Source organism: Scyliorhinus torazame, chromosome 9 (assembly GCF_047496885.1).
Source record: "Scyliorhinus torazame isolate Kashiwa2021f chromosome 9, sScyTor2.1, whole genome shotgun sequence".
NCBI lineage: Eukaryota > Metazoa > Chordata > Chondrichthyes > Carcharhiniformes > Scyliorhinidae > Scyliorhinus > Scyliorhinus torazame.
Window position 1 is genome coordinate 266,533,807 of NC_092715.1, and position 12,996 is coordinate 266,546,802.

A 12,996-nucleotide genomic window follows, 5' to 3' on the forward strand; every position below is an offset into this window, starting at 1 on the left:
CTATCTCTGATTGGCCGGCAGCTCTTGGAGATGGGATATCAGTCAGGTGGGTGCCAGGAACTCTGACAGCAGGTAAGTAATAGCTATTAATCGCATCGGGGGGCTCAGGGATGGCCATACGAGTTGCCAGTGGATGGGCCCACCGTCGTGACCATCCAATCCAGCCCATCACTCCCCCTCACAGGGTGGACAATGATATGGACAGAGATCAAAAGGGAGTGGAATTAAAATGTGACCAGCAGATGGTGCTGGCTCCATCTCCCAATTCCTTTGTTCATACACCGAACACCAAAATAGAAGACACGTTGAATTCTTCAATCATCTAAAGGATGGCGTGTAGTAGGGATGAGAAAAAGTGGCAAATAAAATTTAATGTCATTAAGTTTGAGGCGATGCATTTTGGTAAATAAAATATCTGTAGGTTCGGTGTTCTTCGAGGGCAAAGGGATTTGGGGGAAGACGGGGTCACAGCTGAACTTTGGGTTAGCAAAAGGAGTTTTCAGGTTTCATCGCAAGGTTTAGAATATTGAAGCCAAGCGAATCTTTAGAACACAATAAAACCGCAGGTGGAGCACAGCATCCGTCTCCACACAATAGGAAGGACACTGAGGCCTGAGAAAAGGTTCAGCGAAGATTAATTTGGGTGTTGGCTGCCGTGAGGAAATACAACTCCGAGGAAAGACTTGAAAATTAGTTTTTGTGTTGTCATTGGAGGAACACAGATTACGGGGCCACCTGATTGAGATATTTATCGTTACGCAAGGATGGAAGCAGGCCATTACCAAAAGGTGAGGGGTCAAGAGGAAAAGGGGGTCATAGATTACAGAATAACCGTAAGAGGTTTAGACCAGAGGGAAAGAGAGACATCTTCACACAGAACGTGGGATCACAACGGGACCCGTAGGTGCTGGGTGATCCCACTTCTGGGATCTACCTGGCTCACCACACCTCGCGAGATCTAAAGAGATCTCGAGAGGCGTCACAATGTGAATCCCGCCCTTTCTGTCAAATCTGCATATTCGAGAGAGACAGTTAGTCTCACTCTAATATGCGCTCCCGAGATCTAAGCAAGACGTGGGATCTAACTCCCTCGCCTTGGAGACCTAGGGTGAGCGCTGTTCAGTGCTGGTCTCCACAAATGGGGACCAGACGGCACGGCATGCGTGGGGGTCTCCCAGGGGTTTGGAGGCCCTCAGGTGCATGCCCTTTCGGCAAGGTGGTGCTGCTGGTGCTACCTGGACACCCTGGCAGAGCCAGCCTGGTGTCCTGGTAGTGCCAGATGGCCGCCACTTCCAAGGTGCCATGCTGGCATTCTTTGTGCGGCGATTGGGCTGGGGACTGCCCTGGGGGGTGTTGGGGGGGTGGGGGGCTCGGGATCCCCTTATAGTGCGTTGGGGGTGGGAGGGGTTCGGGGGTCACGTCGAGAGTTCAGGAGATCAGGAAGCTATTTAAAAATGGCAGCCCAATTTCTCGCTGCACTGAGGAAGAACAACAAAGAACAAAGAAAATTACAGCCCAGGAACAGGCCCTTCGGCCCTCCCAGCCTGCGCCGATCCAGATCCTTTATCTAAACCTGTCGCCTATTTTCCAAGGATCTACGTCCCTCTGTTCCCCGCCCGTTCATATATCTGTCTAGATGCATCTTGAATGCTGCTATCGTGCCCGCCTCTACCACCTCCGCTGGCAAAGCGTTCCAGGCACCCACCACCCTCTGCGTAAAAAACTTTCCACGCACATCTCCCTTAAACTTTCCCCCTCTCACCTTGAAATCGTGACCCCTTGTAATTGACACCCCACTCTTGGAAAAAGCTTGTTGCTATCCACCCTGTCCATACCTCTCATAATTTTGTAGACCTCAATCAGGTCCCCCCTCAACCTCCTTCTTTCCAATGAAAACAATCCTAATCTACGCAACCTTTCTTCATAGCTAGCACCCTCCATACCAGGCAACATCCTGGTGAAACTCCTCTGCACCCTCTCTAAAGCATCCACATCCAGCGAGCAGAGCTCCTCAGTGTAGAAAACAGGATTAAGTGTGGCCTCGTCGGGTAGTCCCCGCTGAGGCCTCTGATCTACCCCGATGGGTATTAGAGAGCGGGGGTTTTCTCGGAGCGCTGAGCGCTGGGAAAGCCCCGGCTAATCTCGCGCTACGGGACTCTGTCCCCATCCGGGTAGATCGCACCCAGAGAGTTGTGTGGCTGTAGGATTCTGAGCACTACTGCTCGAAGCAGGAACTATGGTCACATTCAGGATTAGATTGGACAGGTAGATAGAGGGACGTAGGAACAAGGCAGGTAATTGTAATTGGAATAATTTGATCACGTGGAGCAGGAGGGCTGACATTGATTCGATGGGCCGAGTGGAAATTTGTGTGTTAATACACATGTAGCGATTGGGTCTCCAACGCTGCGTAACTGCAGAGGTTCATTGATCTTGGGTTTAAGAAAGCAAGCAAGCTCGTGAACAGGTGTAAGATACGGTTACTGGGCTGGGAGTGAACATTGTACCTTGGTCACATTTTGAACCTTTCCATCCAGGGCTGCAGTAACAGGTGCCTTTGATATGGTCACATGTAGAGTTGTTCAGACAGTCGCAAACCTGTCGACAGCCATAACCATAGGTCCCTGATAGACAGCCTGTAAAACATGAACATCAAGGGTGGGCAGATAGGACACACAGACATTCCAAGCGGTCTCTAGCCTTTAGCAAGGTTTGAAGGTGGGGGCGGGAACAATGTCAAATCCAATCAGTGGCCTTCCTGCCACCTTACCACCAGCCCTCGACCCATCCAAACTTTTATAGGTGTCTGGAAGGGGTCAGGCAGCCCACCTGCCCTTTGACAGCTTTCTCCCCCCCCACCCCCCCCCCCCCACCCCCACCCCCCACACCAAAGTCATCCTTTAACCCGAACCCAGCCTCTTCAACCTGACACCCCACCTCCCATTCCCCCTTCACTGAGACCTCCCACTGACCTGGGCTCCTCAGCATGGTGGGACCTCCTGTTGCCCCAGCTGTGGCCATCGCTCCCGCTGACCAGCAGTCCTCGAAGGCAGGGCCTCCTCCCGAGGAGGGGGGCAGAAAACACACCTTAAAGCAACTGGTGCTGGTCCCAATGTTACATTTCTACACGATTTTGCACACTTGGGTGGTCTACCTTTGCTCTGATTGGTCATACAATCAGCTTAGCCATGTTCAGCCAATCCAGAGTTACCGATGTGGAATTCTGGCTCAATTCTTTGCCAGATGATCTAGTCTGATTATAACTGCAGTTCAACACATCACCACCAGATGGGGCAGAACGTTCAGGAATAAAACATCTGCCTTTCATGACTAATTTTTTGATTCATACAATGCATCAGTCAAAGGACTACATGAGTTTTATACACATAAAGTTTGTGGTGCATCTGGGAATGAAGTGATTACGTGATTGAGAAGCCATTAATGGGTGGAGATTCCCTGCTGACGATTTGGTCTGCCGCACGCTGCAGAATCCGGATTGGGTGATGGTTTTGTGGAAAATCTCCAGTCTGTCCGCCCACGTGACCGCTGTGCCAGAAGCCATCTGACATTTTAATTCCCTGCTCAACTCCACTCTGCCCTTGATCGCCTACAACGTCCCACTGAATCACAACAGAAGCTTGACGGACAACACTCCCTTGTCCCATTAGGAACTTGACAACCTTCCTGGACGCAACACTGAGTTGAACAATTTCAGACTATAATCTCTGCCCCCTCCCCTGCCTTTTGGACAGCAGGTGCTGACAATGATCCTGCTGTTACACTTCCTCTTGACACATCAGAGGATCAGAGGGACCTTGGGGTGCATGTCCAGAGATCCCTGAAGGCAGCAGGGCAAGTAGATAAGGTGGTTAAGAAGGTCTATGGGCTACTTGCCTTTATTAGCCGAGGTATGGAATACAAGAGCAGGGCGGTTATGATGGAGATATATAAAACACTCGTTAGGCCACAGCTAGAGTACTGTTTGCAGTTCTGATCGCCACACTAGAGGAAGGATGTGATTGCGTTAGAGAGGGTGCAGAGGAGGTTAATCAGTATAAAGCCTGATCTGGAGCGTTTCAGCCGTGAACAGAGGCTGGTTAGGCTGGGGTTGTTGTTAGGCTGGGGTTGTTGTTAGGCTGGGGTTGTTGTTAGGCTGGGGTTGTTGTTAGGCTGGGGTTATTTTCCTCGGAGCAGAGAAGGCTGAGTGGGGACCTGATCGAGCTGTACAAAATTATGAGGGACACAGATAGGATCGATGGGAAGAAACCTTTCACCTTAGTAGAGGCGCCAATAGAGGTCCACAGATTTAAGGTAAGGAGCAGGAGGATTAGAGGGGATTTGAGGAAAATCTTTTTCACCCAGAGGGGAGTGGAGTCTGGAACTCGCTGCCTGAAAGAGGGGTGGAGGCAGGAACCCCCACAACATTTAAGAAGCATTTAGATGAGTTCTTGAAATACCATAGTGTACAAAGCCACGGACAAGGGGCTTGGAAATGGGAATAGAATATAACTTGTTCAACTCAACGTTGCGTCCCATTGGTCAGGAACCAGAGGACATTGACTTTGGGCAAATGGCAAAAAGAGAAGACGCCCCATCGGGTTTTCAGCCCTGTCTGACCGTGGGGTGGAAGTAGATTCTGTCACGGTTTTCGAGGGTACGGGATCATTATCTGCAAAGGGAAATCTTATATAGGGTTACGGAGAAAAGATAGGGGGGGTGGCATGAGGTAAACTGCACCTACACAGAGCCAGAACAGATACGATGGGCCGAGTGGTGAAGGGTAATGGTCAGATCATGCAGTACAGGGAGTGCAGAGCCCAGTCAGCCCCACGTGAACCTCTGCCCTTTTCCCACCCGGATTCCAGTCTGGCCAGTTTCCCCACTTACGTTGTTGGCAGTGTTTGCCCATGAACCCGATGCGACAGGTGCACTGCCCCGAGATGTGGTCGCAGTCCGCTCCATTCTGACACTGGCACAGTTCGCCACAATCCCGGCCATAATAACCCAACGGGCATCCTGCAGTCCACAAAAGAATTACAACAACGTGAGGCCACTGACACAGATACTTTCCGATTGAACCACCGGTGCACAGATAACAGGCGGGAGGTTGTTGTCAAAGTGACGGCAAGGCTAATGGTGCTCACAGAGGGTAGACGCGCGATAGAATGTGGAGATCCTAAATTTGCTGTCTGCATCGTGCCACTCCATGAAAACAGCTCTGCACCCTCTCCCTCCCTGGTTTCTTCTTGGACTTTGTTGAATTTCCATTTTACTTTCCCATTAAAGACGCCACCGAATTTAAGTAATCATTACAAGCATAAATATCCTTTAAACAATTGGATAAGGTTACAGTCAATCAAACTCTCTGGCACCGAGAATTGACTATTACCAAGTGTGGAGTCTCATTCATTCTGGTTTCAGTTGTTAGAGATCTTAACAATGTGACATTGTATTTTTTTTCACTTTTCCTTTCGGCCTCTTTATTTCTCTATCTTGGTCTAATCTTTCTCTCCCTCCTTTTTTTTCTTCACCTGATTTGACATCAAATGTCAAATCAGCCTCCTAGGGGCTGGTTTAGCACAGTGGGCTAAACAGCTGGCTTGTAATGCAGAACAATGCCAGCAGCGCGGGTTCAATTCCCGTACCGGCCTCCCCGAACAGGCGCCAGAATGTGGCGACTAGGGGCTTTTCACAATAACTTCATTGAAGCCTACTTGTGACAATAAGTTATTATTATTAAATTCATGCCCTTTAATTCACCCTTCTTCTCCCTGTTGATTTCCGAAACCCGCAATCTGGTTGGTTAATGAGATACCCTGTTTGTTGCCCTGTTCCTCGGCTCCCAAATCCCCAGTTGCCCTTCACTGCGGCATTGTGAGCTCGCACAGGCTCAGGTTAGTAAACATCACAGAGGGCTTCACACAATGAAAGCGGTATTACAGAGATGGGCATAGAAATCACAACAAGAGTAAGGAAAAAGATGACCATGCAGCGTGATGGTGATCGACAGATGAGTCAATTAATCGATTTTTCACACAAATACAACAAAATCCCTTTGATTTGACAGACCACAGACCTGAAAGGTTAACTCTGTTTTTCTCTCCACAGACGTTGCCTGACCTACTGGTTATTTCCAGCATTTTCTGTCTTTACTTCAGGTTTCCCGCATCCGTAGTATTTTGCTCTGTAAAAACGTTCTTTCTTCTTGATCCCCGAACCTTAGTGTGTCAGAAAGCACCGATTTCCAAAATAGTAAGCATGCAAACAGTTTCTAAAGGTGCACTCCCAACTTCAATCCAGCGGGAGGGGGGGCAAAGGGAATAAGCTGGGGCTTAGAAATGAGGGAGAGAGAGAGACAGACAGATGACAGAGAACGAGACAGAGACCCAGACAGAGAGAGAAAGAAAGACTTGTGTTTGTACAATGTCAGCCAATGGCTTGTGGGATATCAAACATGTCCTTACTCTGTGTGCAGTACAGTCCAGTCCAGCCCAGTGTACACTTGCATTCTCCATCGTAAGCACTGCAGTGGGCTCCATTGTGGCAGTTACAGGTGTGGATACAGTTTGGGCCCCAGTATCCAGGTGGACAAGCTACAAAAACCAATAGAAAGATCAGAGTCATCACCATTTGCCTTGACTATCAACTGCATCTCAATTTCCCTGTGGAGCTTCCTACAGTAACGTAAGGGATCGGAGCAAGAGCAGGTATTTCAGCCTCTGGAGCCTGCTCTACCATTCAAAAAGATCATGGCTGACCATCAGCCTCACCCTCACCTGCCTGCACCATCCCCATATCCCTTAACTCCCTCAGCATCCAAATATCGACCAACCTCTGCCTTAAATATCCTCAATGATGGAGTATCCACAGCTCCCTGGGGCAGAGAACTTAAAGATTCACGACCCTCTGAGTGAAGAAAAGTCTCCTCCTCCCAGTCGAAAATAGCTGACCCCTTGTTCTGAGACTGTGACCCCCCTCCCCCATGGTCCAGACAGGGGTGGGGGGGGGGGGGGGCAACCTGTGCAAGGTAAAGCCCTACGAGAATTTTATACGTTTCCCCGCTCAATCTTCTAAAGTCCAGTGAAGATGGGCCCATTCCACTCAATCCCGCCACACACTGGAAGAACAATTTTGGTTTGCAAGACATAACGTTTTCCAAGAATTTTGAATGATTGCAATCTTGGAATATTAACGGGAATGTGCTGCCTGAAGGGGCAGTGGAGGAAGATTCAACAGTGATGTTCAAAAGGCCAGTGGATAAATACTTCAAATGCTCCCCCAAATGTCTCATCAGCAATAATCTATCAGCAAAAAATATTCATACTATTCATCGGGTTGTTCAGCACAGAATGGGGTCACCCAGCCCATCACATCTGTGCTGGCTCTTTGGAAGAGCTATTCACTTAGTCCCACTCTCCACTGCTACTCTAATCCCCACAATCCTGCAAAATATTTTCCTTCAAATGTTCACCTCACTCCCTCTTTACGTTTCTGCTGAATCTGCTTCAACTGACCTTTCAGGCAGCGGACTCCTGCGTAAAATATTCTGCTAATCTCCATTGGGTTCTTTCGTCGCTCGTCCGCGTCCTCTGGTTACTGCCCGCCCTTCGTGCCAGAGGAAGCAGTTCCTCCTCCTCTGCAAAAACCCTCATGATTTCTGAGGCCTGCAGCAAATCTCCTCTTAACCTTCTCCGCTCCCAGGAGAACAATCGCCGCTTCCCCAGCCTCTCTATATTCACTGAGCTCCCTCACCCCGCTTCCATTATCATCAAGATCCTCTCCAAGGCCTTGACATCCTTCCTAATGTGTGGTGTCTAGAATTGACCGCAATACTCCAACTGAGGCCTAGCCAGCACTTACAAATTATCTGTTGGTATCAATGAAGCAATGTAACAACTAAAATACTCAAAGAATTTACAGAGAGCTTGACTTTATGTGAATAGAAGTGTATCGGAGGATAAATCAAATCAGGTACTATGATTATGAGGATTGTATGATTATTATGTTTTAGAACTGTGTCTTTAACTTAGGGAAGCACGGTGGCGCAGTGGGTTAGCACTGCTGCCTCACGGCGCCGAGGTCCCAGGTTCGATCCCGGCTCTGGGTCACTGTCCGTGTGGAGTTTGCACATTCTCCCCGTGTTTGCGTGGATTTCGCCCCCACAACCCAAAAGATGTGCAGGGTAGGTGGATTGGCCACGCTATGTTGCCCCTTAATTGGAAAAAAATAAATTGGATACTCTAAATTTATATTTAAAAAAACTTGGGATGAAATGAAGGGGGTCATGTTACCTGTTCTGCAGACTGCCTGACACAGGCCTGGGTGATGCGGCTGCTATATGTTAAAGAGAGATCTGGGTTGTATTGCTGGAAAGGTGAAAGGTGTTCACACTTGGAGACAATGATAGCAGCATCTGTGTTTACAGGGGTTAGACTGCTAATCTCCAAAGTTCCAGGAAGGTTTGGAGAATGTTGGGTCAGAAATAGTCATGCTTTAAACTGACCATTTATTTCCAAGGTAAAAGAGAGTTGGGGTCTCAAGGCTCTTGTGAGACATGTTACCATGGAGATGGGCTTTGAGAGGGGAAACATTTCTATGATATCCCTGAAACTCACAGACAATGTTAGTCTCCCAGAATCCAGGAGAGCAGCCAGTCTCCATGGTTCAGTGTCCAGGATATGAGCCTTCACTTGGATTGAAGAGACCGAATTCATGAGGGTTTAAAAAAAGGCTGGAAGATTTGCCTATCTTGTGCCAGAGAGCAAATCTCCAGGAAAAACCTGAACCGTGATTGACATTTCTGGGGTTAAAAGTTACCAAAATGGGACGGGAAAGGAACCAAAGCAAACCCTCAGTAGCTAAGGACCGCTTTGAATTGGGCGTGAAAATTTCAAGTGACTACTTTTGGGACGGTGTAAAGTATACCTGTGAAATGAGATTTTTTTTGGCTGTGTTAAAAGTGAAAGGGAAAGTCCTGTTCTGAAGTTCAAAGTATGAATTGTCTCCAAAAATAGCATATAGTCAATGGTGCTTTTAGTTTGTTACAGTAAAAGACTTAAACCATGAAATCTTGTCATGCCATCCTTTCAGCTATCAACCTGAACTTACAGGTCTCTATGGTGATTGTAACATGGGGTGGGGGGGGGGGGGGGGAAACAGGCACTTCTTTTTAATACAACTTGAACATTTTACGAAATTGACAGGAAACATCGAAGAAAGAAATGTTGATATTTACATTGAGAACAGTCACTTCCAATCCATCCTGGATAGCATTGGCAGGACCCATCGATGGGATTGCATGTTCCATCATTTGTACAAGTGCAGAAACTAGCACAGCTTTTCCCGAAACGACTGCTGGGACACACTGTAAAACAGCAATGTAAACTCGAGATATCATGTTGAAAGAAAATCTAAACGATGGGATGCATCATGGGGGCGATTCTCCAAAATGGAGCCCAAGTGTTCGCGCCGTCGTGAACGCCATCGCGTTTCTCGACGGCGTGAACCGGGCCCGGGTACGGCCGATTCTGGCCCCTACAGGGGGCCAGCACGGCGCGGGAGCGGTTCACGCCGCCCCAGCCTCCTTTGGCGCCGCGCCAACCACGCATGCGCGGGGGACCTCCTCAGCGCGCCGGCCCCGACTCAACATGGTGTCGGTGTTCAGGGGTCGGCTGCGCCAGAAAGTAGGCCCCGGGGAAGGGGGGGTGGGGGGGGGGGGAAGAGGCTGGCCCGCCGATTGGTGGGCCCCGATCGCGGGCCAGACCCCATCGGCGGTCCCCCCCTCCCCCCGGTGAAGGAGTCCCCCTACCCCCCAACAGGCCACCCCCTGGCCGGTCGCGCAGAGTTCCCGCCGGCAGTGACCAGGGGTGAACGGCACCAGCGGGACTCGGTTGTATCCGCGCGGCCGCTCGGCCCATCCGGGCCGGAGAATCGGCCGCCCCGCCGATTCCAGCGGCCCGTGGCCGGCGCTGCGCCAGCGCAAATGGCGCCGATTCTTCGCACCTCGGAGAATCGCGCGCCGGCGTCGGGGCGTCGTGGCGCAGTTGCGGCGATTCTCTGGCCCGGAGCGAGGTCTGGGAGAATCGCCCCCCATGTTTTTGATTAAATCGTACATGTTTATTTAATATCTGAGAACAATGAGTTTAAAAGTGGCGACACACTTTGCAAATCAGGGAAGATGTAATCCCATCCCAATTCTTTTCTTGTGTTTATCAATTCCAGGTTCACCAAACAGCAACAGCCCTTCGTTCAAGCTGATTATCTGAAGATACTATTGCCAGTAAATTAATTCCAGGACATAAAATGCAAACCATAACGTTTCTTCAATGCATTTCAGGTTGCTCTTTGTAACAGCCCAAGTCTCAACCAAAATAGAGATTATTGGGTTATCTCACCACACCCTCCTCCCATCATCAAGGCACAGTAGCACAGTGGTTAGCACTGCTGCCATTAGCGCCAGGGACTCGGGTTCGATTCCAGCCTTGGGTCACTGTCTGTGCGGAGACTGCACGCTCTCCCCGTGTGTGCGTGGGTTTCCTCCGGGTGCTCCGGTTTCCTCCCACAGTCCAAAGATGTGCAGGTTAGGTGGACTGGTGGATGCTGAATTGCCCCTTAGTGTCCTAAAGGTTAGGTGTGGTTACAGGGATAGGGCGGGGGAGTATGCCTAGGTTAGGGTGCTCTTTCAGAGGGTCGGTGCGGAGTCGATGGGCCAAATGGCCTCCTTCTGCACAGTCAGGATTGTGTGATTCTTTGATATGTAGGTACACCCACCACGCTGTTAGGGAGGGAGTTCCAGGATTTTGACTCAGCGACAGTGAAGGAACGGCGATATATTTCCAAGTCAGGACAGTGAGTGACTTGGAGAGGAACCTCCAGGTGGTGGTTTCCTAGGCAGCTGCTGCCTTTGTCCTTCTGTTTGGTTGCCGTTATGGGTTTGGAAGGTGCTGTCTAAGGAGCCTTGTCGAGTTCCTGCAGTGTATCTTGCAGATGGTACACGCGGCTGCTACTGTGTGTCGGTGGTGGAGGGGGTTTGTGGAAGAGGTACCAGTGAAGTGGGCTGCTTTGTCCTGGATGGTGTCGAGCTTCTTCAGTGTTGCTGGAGCTGCGCTCATCCAGGCAAGTGGAGAGTATTTCATTATACTCCTGACTTGTGCCTTGTAGATGGTGGACAGGCTTTGGGAGTCGTCAGGAAGTGAGTTTCCCATCGCAGAATTCCCAGCCTCTGACCGGTTCTTATAGCCAAAGTATTAATGTGGCTAGTCCAGTTCAGTTTCTGGTCAATGGTAACCCCCAGGATGTTCCGAGAGCAGGGGGATTCAGCAATGACAACGCCATTGAACGTCAAGAGGTGATGGTTAGATTCTCTCTTGCTGGAGAGTTTTGGATGAGCCGAAGTTTGTGGAAGGTCACCCAGGAGAGAAACTACTGCCATTCTAACAGGTGTTAGCAATGATGCTTCATTCTTCTTGGTCCTCATTGAACACAAGTGGAATGTGGGAGCCAACATCAACAGAAACCCCAGAGCTTTCAGTACAGCTTAAAAAGGGAACTCTACCTTCATTGCAAAGAGCTCCTGTGAAACCAGGTAGGCAGTCACACTGCCCCGTGATGTGATGGCAAGGCCCATTACTGTGTACACAATGAGGACAAGCCTGGCTGCAGCGATGTCCGTAGAATCCTGGCGAACAGACTGCAATGGAAAGATCATCAGTCACAATCAATCAAGACAATTCTGTTTGACACTGCAAAGTTCAGGCAATGAGAAAACAATACCAAAGTTAGCCATCTTTACAACAACAATCCATCCTTGGAGACGCTCCTGAAAAATTACCTCATTTACTAACCTTTTGGTTAGCTAATATCGCCTTATGTGGCTCAGTGTCAAATTCTGTGTGATTTGTGAAGCACATTGGGGTGTTTTGCTGGGTTAAAGGCGTTATATAAATACAGGTTACCATTGGGCTTGGTAGGGGGGGGGGGGGGTTATCATAGATTATCATAGACTATCATAGAATTTACAGTGCAGAAGGAGGCCATTCGGCCCATCGAGTCTGCACCGGCTCTTGGAAAGAGCACCCTACCCAAGGTCAACACCTCCACCCTAACCCATAACCCAGTAACCCCACCCAACACTAAGGGCAAATTTTGGACACTAAGGGCAATTTATCATGGCCAATCCACCTAACCTGCACATCTTTGGACTGTGGGAGGAAACCGGAGCACCCGGAGGAAACCCACGCACACACGGGGAGGACGTGCAGACTCCGCACAGACAGTGATCCAAGCCGGAATCGAACCTGGGACCCTGGAGCTGTGAAGCAATTGTGCTATCCACAATGCTACCGTGCTGCCCTTTGAGGCAGTGATGCAGGATGAAGCTCTCCTGCACCTCTTAACCCTCAAGTTGTGCTGCAAAGAAATGTAACTTCTCCCCAAAGCCATCTTAGGCTCCCAAGTCCTGGGGAAGGCAGACAATATAAAACCTGCAAGGATGGTTCACTCAGAGGCTACCAAACTCATCAAGCATACTTAAATTGACAACCTCTTATCCTCCTTCAGTTAAACCTGGAAGTAGGTCGGTTAGCGATCAGGGTTTGAGATTTTTATGAACATACGAACTACGATCAATAGGAGGCCACTCGAGCCTGCTCCCCCATTCAATAAGGTCGTGGCTGGTCTGATTGTAGCCTCAACCCCACCTTCCCGCCAAGCCCCGATAACCTTTCACAACTTGTCAATCAAGAATCTGCATATCTCTGCCTTAAAAATACTAAAACATTCCAAGGATTCACAACCCTCTGCGAGAAAAGGTTTCTCCTCATCTCTGTCTTAAGTGGCCGCCTCCTTATTTTTAAACCCCTGACACTAGAATCTGGAACAAGGGGAAACATCCAACTTTACATCCATCCTGTCAATACCCTCAGGATCTTAAAGGTTTTGATCAAGTCGCCTCTTACCCTTCTAAACCCTCGTGGATACAAACCTACCTCTCCAACG

The 12,996-nt window shown here is 49.4% G+C and overlaps 1 protein-coding gene across 3 annotated transcripts in view; it reads right to left on the minus strand.

Annotated features, from left to right (window-relative positions):
* The window catches only part of megf10 (multiple EGF-like-domains 10), a 256,918-nt gene that overhangs the window by 13,421 nt on the left and 230,501 nt on the right, over positions 1-12,996 (minus strand). For all 3 annotated transcript variants that reach the window (XM_072517429.1, XM_072517431.1, XM_072517428.1), the window contains exons 15-19: positions 11,555-11,689; positions 9,236-9,364; positions 6,465-6,593; positions 4,888-5,016; positions 2,508-2,636 (exon numbers count right to left, since the gene is read on the minus strand). In XM_072517429.1, the coding sequence (XP_072373530.1) occupies positions 2,508-2,636; positions 4,888-5,016; positions 6,465-6,593; positions 9,236-9,364; positions 11,555-11,689 (651 nt within the window). The remainder of the gene's footprint in view (positions 1-2,507; positions 2,637-4,887; positions 5,017-6,464; positions 6,594-9,235; positions 9,365-11,554; positions 11,690-12,996) is intronic.